This window comes from Anomalospiza imberbis, chromosome 8, assembly GCF_031753505.1.
Source record: "Anomalospiza imberbis isolate Cuckoo-Finch-1a 21T00152 chromosome 8, ASM3175350v1, whole genome shotgun sequence".
Classification (NCBI taxonomy): domain Eukaryota; kingdom Metazoa; phylum Chordata; class Aves; order Passeriformes; family Viduidae; genus Anomalospiza; species Anomalospiza imberbis.
In genome coordinates this window covers 8937852-8946989 of record NC_089688.1, presented here as the reverse complement: position 1 = coordinate 8946989, position 9138 = coordinate 8937852, and the positions used below count along the sequence as shown (strand labels likewise).

At 41.5% G+C, this 9138-nt stretch overlaps 1 protein-coding gene across 1 annotated transcript; it reads right to left on the bottom strand.

The window, feature by feature from the left end:
• Window positions 1-3909: 3909 nt before the first annotated feature.
• Window positions 3910-7376, bottom strand: LOC137477885 (adipogenesis regulatory factor-like). The gene is made up of 3 exons (XM_068197240.1): window positions 7103-7376; window positions 4238-4300; window positions 3910-4092 (listed from the first exon to the last, which is right to left on the bottom strand). The coding sequence occupies exons 1-3, from the start codon at window positions 7170-7172 to the stop codon at window positions 3995-3997; spliced, it is 231 nt and encodes a 76-aa protein (XP_068053341.1). The 5' UTR covers window positions 7173-7376; the 3' UTR covers window positions 3910-3994.
• Between the last annotated feature and the right edge of the window lie 1762 nt (window positions 7377-9138).

Below are 9138 nucleotides of genomic sequence, written 5' to 3'. Positions count from 1 at the left end.
CTACAAAACAAAATGGTACATTTTATGTATGAAAGAGTGGTCTTGCCACCTGAGCCACTTCTCAGACTTCAGATCAGATACTGTACTATATGAGCACTTAGCTCATTATTACTTCATGCACTTTTGTTTAATGACGTAATTTTGGCTTCAGCACTTTCAGTAAGGCCTTGTATGATCAATGCTGTGGCATTGTCAAAGGAAGAATGGGCCTCCAGCAGGGATTAACTTTGATAGGAGTCTAGTTTTTATTTGTAGTAAAGCTTCAGGCCTGATTCTCTTAAGGCAATATTTTTTCTTTAACTGTGCTACTGTTACAGGACTGCCTTTCCTCACTTGTTCAAGCTAGTTTGACTATCATCATGACATTTGTAGCGCTGACAGACTAATATTTTTATAGCTGAGACTATTGAGCAACTCTAGTTACGTTTTTAATCAAGTATCTACATAATTATTCTGACTATAGGTTGTTTCCTTTTTTTTATGAAAGGGATATTCTGAATTTGGTAAGCAATCATACTTAGGTTTTTTGGAATTCTTTTTCAGTCTTTTCCTTTCAGAGGCTTTCTGAAAATTAGATACTGCCTCAGTGAACAACTAGAGTGAAACTGAACCCAGAAATCATTGGCCAAACCACAGAGGAGTTAGAATGCTGCTATAAACTTAATTCACTGTCTTAACACACACAGCCTTTTTTTTTTCCTTGTCATCAGGAGGTCTTGAAAGTTTTGAACATAAAGTATAACAAAATGGACCTCAACAAAATATTGGATCAAGCACAGTTTTTGAAGTTTAAGGCTTTTGTCCCTTGGAGTCCCCTTGAAGTGCCAGATGTTATTTATGTAATGAATATGAATGTTTTTTTTAAAAAGACAATTAGTCCCTCCCAGAAATTCATGCTTTTTTCCTAACTACTTTGTAACTGCATGACATAACCTGGAGAGAGAGCAGTTATTAAAAAAAAGTTGACCTTTCCAAACCAACTATGCTGGTGTATTACTGTTTTCTATTTCATGCAATAGCTTTCTGTAGCTACAATCTGCATCTCTTCACAGCACACATATCAATTCATTACCTGACCACTACTACAATACTGTCCCTGAATTATCTTAAGGGGCTCACTAATACAGATCTTTGTCTCTTGAACTTGCCTCTCAGCAAGATTTTGAAGTTGCATATATTTAGTAAATAATTTCAGGTCTTTTTAACTTATCCTTTAAAATTTGTGTGAAGAACTATTTAGTAGTTAGCATGGAGCAATAAACCTGTGTGAGGCATTTAATTGATGTTTTGCTCTGCCATATATGCTGCCATCTAGGGTTGTAAAAGTACTACAGATAAAATAAGTGCAGCATATATATATCTATATACATACTGACACTATTTAAACAAAACATGAACCCTTAGAGCTTGAGAATTATTGTGATCAAGGTATGGATCTCTAAACACAAGATCTGTATCCTGGATCATATTCTTCAGTGCCATTTTTATATAAACCATTATAAAGTAAAACAAAATTATGATTTTAACAGTTCAGCTCTGACAAATTGTAACCAAAACTTGGAGGCTAAAAGCTCACAAATAAACAGTTGTATTACAAAAATTAGAAATAATCTTAAAAGTAGTGTTGCATTATCTTGCAGCAAATTCATTTAAAGCAAAATTCCTACTGTTGTTCTCCCTCCCCTACTTAATTTCCTCTATAGCTGGTAAAGCAGCCCCAGTTTGGCTGGGCAAACTTGAAAAATGGGACCTTTTCAGTGCTGGAGCATACAGAAAGCTGGCATAGATAGCTAACTAAGATATCTTCTACCTCCTACCAACTTGGAAGGGAAAAAAAAGCAAAACCCTGCACCATGCCTGTATTCCCCAGCACATTAGCATCCTCTATTCTTGTATACACACACATTACAACTTATTTTCCAGGGATATCTTGACAAAAAAGCAGTTCTAACACCTGGCATGATTTTACTAAACCCAGAGATGAGCCCTTAGGAGCCCTTCACTGGATCTCTACTCAGCAGCTTGATTGCAGTAGTTACTGGCCTCTTGTTAAACAGAGTCGGTAATGGAGACTCCAATATTCAAGGGGGAGTGTTACAACAACTTAAGGTACTTTCAAATCCAAGAGTTGAGATTCTTGAGGAGACAAATGCTTGGAGGCTGACTTGAGAGCACATCAGCTGATTTGCCCTTTGTAGCTAAACACAAGAACCAAATCCTTATCAGTGATCCCAGACTTCTTGTGATAGCCTGCCCTGAAATAATCTCACACCAGTTCTGAGCACTGTTGGCCTCACTCCTAATGTTAACACAGTTAAGAAAAAAAAAAAAAAAGAGTCACATGTTCCTTATCACATTTTGTGCACGTACTTCTCAACACCCAGCAACAACAACAGACAGAAGAAAGTAGCAAAATCTTGTACAGTTTCTATGAATTAATGTGATTTCAGAGGCTTGGGTACAAAGCAGCTCTAGCCTTTTCCCAGCCCAAAAAACAGTTGAAGAAAGCAATCACTCCCTGGGATGCATGTTATAAATACTGGGGTATTTTTACTAACACTAACTTTAGTTAGGTGTTGGACCCTCCTTACATATAATGTACACACACAAGTCTTATCTGCCAGCTAATAACCTTATCACTGATTGTATTCACTTCTATGCCACTAGACATTTACTAAGAAACTTGCTGTACTGTTTGGCAGGGAGCCAGTCAGGACCTGAAGTTAGATCAGAACACAGATTTGTAACTGCTCTGACCACACCTACTACATAGAGCAAAGCACATCCTTACTGGGCATTTGTAAGCTCTCCTTCAGCACTTACTACTGTTCAGGTACATAGTTTGTGTTGAATAGCAGCTCAGCAAGTACTCTAAGGCTGCAAGTAAATCCCATAAGGATGACAACCACAGTGTTCAGGGTGACTTGCCATCTGCAAACTACTAAATGCAAAATATTTCCATTATACAGAAGAACAGGCAGAACAATTTTTTTATCCCAGCAAAGAACTCAGTACTACACCTCTTTTTCATTGGTGTCAACTGTCACCATCAGGAAGAATCATCAAAACAATAGAAATTCTTGCTGTGATTTCAAGATGCTGGGTAAGTAACCTCTAAATTATTCTGTTACTACTTGAGAAGTCTGTAGTACCAGATTCTAAGATCTCATTCCAAGTTCATATGCACAACAGAGTATTCTTGGCTTTTGAGGGTTTTTTCTGGTTGTTGATGCATTACTCAGAATTACCTGGTTCTGATTCTTTCCGCTGCTGTCCCTGTGTGGGTTTAACAGGAGCCCTGCAGACATGGTCAGTGCCTCCTCTGTGGCACAGCGTGGCTGCATTGCCCGCTGTGCCTGTGCTGTGCGGAGCTGCTGGAGTGGCCCCAGCGACCCAGCTCAGCACTAAGCAGGTACTGCAGCCAAGTGCTCTGCTGGCAGCAGTGCAACGTCCTGCTGCTGGCATTGGCTCTGAGCATCACAGTGCTGCTGTACAGTGGTTACATACACCTCAAACACGCTGGAGCCTTCCTCAACACTGCAGCTAACTGTCATTTTACCAATGAGATCGGAACAAACATAGTCAGAGAGGCACAGCAGTTCTTACCTTGTCTGGAGAGGGCTGTTGGGTGCCCAGCTTGTGAGACTTTGTAGCCACACACACAATCAGGACTTAGGCTCAGTGACAAATGGGAGACCAGCTCTCAAGTGCTTGACTTTACATGCTGCCCACTTTAAGCCAGCCCTTACCCCACAAAAAAACCCAAAAAAAACAAACCAAAAAACATCTTTGCATTAGTAGCTTGGCACAGCTCTAGCTGCCTGCTCTGTGCAGTAATCCGGTCTTTCTAGACCAGTGATTGTAAGTGTGTTTTTATATGTGTAACCAAAGGAATACATGCAAGCCAGGCAGAGTCTAATTATTGTCTTTATTTAAGAGTATATATAGTAGAAACTTGTTTACAAAAATTTTCAGTGGTGATACATTTTGATCTTTATTGTCCAAAGCTTTTGCCCCACGAAGTTGCTTGGTTTGCTACATTTTTTACAGCTTTTTCACCAGTTTCAGCAACTTTGTAGACTTCATCGAGTGCTTTTAAAAGAGAAAAAACAAAGGTAACTGTAGCATCATTGCAATAGCTATCCCTTTCCCACCAGGTGTGGGACAAGGAGCAAGGCAGGGTTGAGGACCCTGTCTGGGTCATGACATTTTGAAATAAACACAAACATTACCATACCTTTCTGACCAGCAGCCTTAGCCTGTTCTGCTGCTTGCTGCACAGTCTGATTCACAGTGTCAACTGCAGTCAAGAGAAAAAAAAAAAAAGTCAATTAAGCAGCCTTCCCCTAATTTCAGCAGTCACATTTTCAAAGGGTTATATTTCAGGGCTAGAAGATGAATAATTATTCCTTAAGGATGGGCATCCTGATTTAGTGGTAGAGGTGCTATTGAGACTCTAGTTGCAGTTCCCCACAGTATCCATGTATCTTGGTATAGATGAAGATTATAGATGTTAATGTGGGGGACCTAGACTGTCAAGAAACAAACCCTAGTAAAGAATTAGGTGCAATGAAACCTTACTTTTACTTAGTCTGGCTAGGATCTGCTGAAAGCATTTTGATTGGTAAAGATTCTTTTACCAACTGCATAAACTGGTGCTCACTTTCTGAACTGGCACGCTGTATGAGCAGCACATCAAAAATTATTAGTCTAATACTTTCTCTTGTACCTAAAGAAAACGTATTCTGTAAGAGACTAGAGTATTTTTAAAGGCATGGAAAAATTCAATAAAAAAGACATACTGAAAAATGAAGAGCAAGAGAAGGTATTGTCTTAAAGGCCTGCAGCCTAGAAAACAGTGGTAAATATTTGGATGATCAGCTTCCAAAAGCTGTAATCAGGGAAGTCTTGTTTACAAGAGTCAAGTCTGGGGCAAATGGCCTTGCATTGGACCTGTATTTTATTACCCCTGGCTCCAATTACTACTTTTAAAAAGACATCATAGACGTGTCTTCTGCACAACAGCTACTGAGGGGGTGGCTGACTGAGCAAGACATTCCTCATGGAAGTGGCAGGAGGGAGAAATGCTGAGGTGAGGAAAGACGTTTAAGGGGACTGGGAGTGTCTTAAAACTTCAAAGGTCTCCAGGCTGGTACTGAATGTCTCTTCAACAGTTGTTTTATTAAGCGTCTTTGTAAAACCAGTGACCTATTTCACCTGGAGCTTCTAGGACATTTTCTACTAATTAAAAGACATGCTAATTATCATTACATGCCATCTTTTGCTGCAGTTTCCTAATGTGAATGATGTTCACTGCTCATAAGGTGCATCTAAGAAAAATGCTTCCCATAGCAGTCTTGGGTCACAGCCATGTTTGTAACTCCCTTCAGGACCCATGGAATAGGTGCTAAATTTAGATACTTGCAAAGCTCAGATGTGCCACTCTTTACTTGGCAATGGCTCGTGGGACTGTGCCTTTGGGGCACGTGCAGGCACAACAGAAGTAGTTCAGAAACAAGGTAATGAATAGTTGCAAAACCACCAGATAGACAGTCTTTTTTTACTTGAAATCTGGCATTAATCCCCCTTTATTTTCATTTAAATGGGGGTTTAGAGGGTACCTCTAGAATCCTTCCAGTCAGTGCAGTACTAACAGTGGTGTGATGAGTTCAGCATCATGTGCTGTGTATTTACTGCCTGACATCGAGGTATGTGCAGATTGCACAGAAGTGGCCAAAGTCACACCCAGTGCCTGGGACCCCCCTCTGTTGTTCCAGAATCCATCTCCAGCTGGAAGAGCCATGCAGCAGAGCAGGACTTGCTGGGAAGATATAGGCATGGTTCAGGCAAAGGGCTTCAGACAGATGATATCCAAAGAGCTGGTTCAGCTTCAAGTGCTTGGGACAGAGGGGGAAGGACTGCAGCTACTATTTATAAACATTGCTCTTAGAGTTTGTTGACTCCTAAACACTTAGTTCCATCAGCTGGTTGAGATTAGTACTCAGCTCCTCTGAAGATTACAAATGCCCCTTCTAAAACATCCATATTGTCTTGCAGCATAGGAAACAGTAGATGTTTCCCCCATGTTGAAGAAGTTAGGAACATCAAAAAGCTGCCACAAAATATGCATTTCTAAGACAACTTTATGGCAAAATCAGAAAGAAATCTTCATTTGAAAAATTGATGGCTCCCAATTGCCCACATCCTGATGTTTTTCTTTCATGCTTCAGCATAAAAGTAGCTGAATTAAGAATAAATCCAAATTCTTTGGAAAAGAAGGTGGCTGTGGGATTATTCATCCATCATCTTCCTAGCAAAATGAACCAAGTCATGGTAAATAAGTAGCAGGCTTCTCACTTGCTTCATTGGGCACATAGCCCACAAGTAATATTTCTACAGCATTTGAAGTCACAGCAAAATAACTGGTTTCAAGAGTTTAACTGAATGTCCTATAAAGAAATATGAAAGTTTCCAGTGCTCACATACTAAGCACAAACACTTCAGGAATCTCAGCAGTGCAGGTCTTCATGTTAAAGCTCCACTAACAATGGTTATTTAACTTCAGGGCCAGTTCAGCAAAACTCTCTGCAGGAGTGAACTTGGCTCATGCCCTGAGCCCCTGCAGTTGCACTTGTGCTCTTGGTGTGACTGCAGTGCTGGAGCACTGACATCAGGGCACTTCACTGCACCTCTCTGGGCAGTACCGAGTGGATCAGAGCCCTCGGAGCTGGTACACTGCGCTGCTACAAAACTCATATTTGTCATGGCTGGTCATATTAGGAAGCAAAGCCCTAAATAAGCAGCCTCACCTCCATTCTCAGCTTTCTGCTGTCCTGTTATCAATGCATCATCTAGGCACCCACACACTATGAGCCAGAATAGGAAAAGTTGTTGGAAACCCAGTAGTTAATATCAGACCTTCACTTACTATAGTGTTAGAGGGCTTGGAGATTACAGGATGCGCTGACCTCATCCTTGAGGGCAGCATCTGTAGAGTTCATGCCCCAGGGGCAGATTTGCTCCCAGCAGCAGGGGCGGGAACAAAGCGAATACTTTTAACACCCAAGGCACAGGAGCAGGGAAAGAAGCAATTTGTATTTACCTGCAACTTGTGCAGCACTTTCAGCTTGTTGCACAGCTTCCCCAGCGAGCTTCTTCCCAATCCCGAACATGGCTGCGCTCAGTCCTCTCTCCCCGGATGAGATGGGCGAGTGAATCCCTAAGTTCGGTTCTGTTACACTGTTTGGCAAAGTGCAGCTTTTTATAGACAAAGCAGGACTCCTCCCAGTAGTTAGAGGGCAAATGCAAACTGGAACCGGGAAAAGTCATGAGCCCTTGTTGGGTGATTAATATACCAGGCATAAAAGGGTGAAGAGACATTAATGTTTGTTATGATTTCCTCCCCGGAGAGAGGGCGTGGATTCATCGGCAGAAGTTTTCCATAGCCCAGGAATGAAAGCTTTGTTTTTCCATATCGGGGAGTTGGTAAACAGCGTGCATGCCACAGCTGTCCTGACCAAAGGCTCCAGTGCCGCAGGGGGATAATGCAGGCTGGCACAGCCCGTCGTGAACCAGGCAGAAAAACATTGCATTGCAAAACACTCCGCTGAAGAATTGCTTAAATCAACTCTGTCATTTCAAAACCTTACATAGAAAAGTATCCAGTTTCAGATGATTGTTGCCCACATTCTTTTGATTCCCAGTGAGACTTAAAATTCATGGTTATAAAAAGAAATGGGAGGCACTAACCCTGCTTTCTAAAGCGACTGATGAAATATTTATTGTGTTAGAGAAGACTCATAATTTTGTGGTGTGTCATAATTAATATTTTAACCTCTTATTTCCATGGTTTGGCTCAGGAAAGTAGGTCTGTGTCCTTCCCTACTGTCCCCAGAGCAAACACTTTGCAGGACCCAGCCCAGCCTCCAGAGTCTCAGGCATCAGCAGCAGCTGATGGGGTTCAGGTGGGCTCGCTGCAGCTGCCAAAAAGCTGAGCTGCCCAGCCTCGTCCCCCCAGCTGCAGCCAGTGGGATGGGATGTGCAGGATGCAGACTGCTGAGCATGTGGCCCCCACAGAACCCTGGCTCCTCTCACAGGGTACCTTTATGTTGTCCAGACACACAGGAACTGACCTCACCCCAAAACACTAAACTTACTTTTTTCTGGGATCACCAGTTTTCCAGCAGAACTACTGTTGTGCCATTTCACATAGGACAGAGGGTTTCACTCTGCTGATCAAATAATTATTGCTGAACACAGGGTGAAAATGCATAATCTGTCCCAGACCAAGGGTTTATTTTATCAAACTGTTCTGTATCCTACAGCTGCCACCACAGTAGGCTCTAGGAATAGGTCTCTTGATGCCAGGCATAGCACTTCATGAACAACAGTTCCTCTGCAATGTCCCTTTACAGTATTACAGTAAAAGCTGTTTTCTTCCCACCACTGCCATTTTTTTTTTTACAGACCACAAAGTCCTACTTTATATCAATTAAATAGGATATAGAGTTACTGAGGGTAGAGGGGGTTCCCTTCCTCATTTTATCTTCTGACAGCAGGGAAAGGATTATTCACTGTATCTGAAAGCAAATTCTACCAGAACATGCTCACAAAAAAAAAAAAAAAGAACAAAAAGAAAAAACAAACAAACAAAAAACCAAAACAAAAACCCAACCAAAAAAAAAAAAAAAAACAACAACAAAAAAAACAGAAGGAAAGTAACAATTTTGGTTTCAAACTGATATCAAGTCAACGGTTGTTGACAAAGTTCAAAACAGATCTGCAATGCAGGAAAAAAGAAAACAAACCCAGAAATATTTCAGATCACTCAGACCAGCATCTGACCAGTGAAAATTCTTTGCACAGCAGCCAAGCAGTAAAACGTACACATTGTTCCCTGTGACATCCTCAACTACCCACAGCCAGCCTTGTTCACAGGAAATTGCAATTTCCTAGTCCTGTTCTGCTGCTGCTCCAGTTACTGACAGCAGAGAGATTTGTGAAGACAGCAAGACTCAGAGTCAGCAACAGGTCTGTGTATTTGCCGAAGTGTGTTCACATTATCACCGGAACTACCCCTCCTCATCCTATCCTAATTCCAAAGTGAACAACGGTTCCCACTCCCACACACTCCAGAAC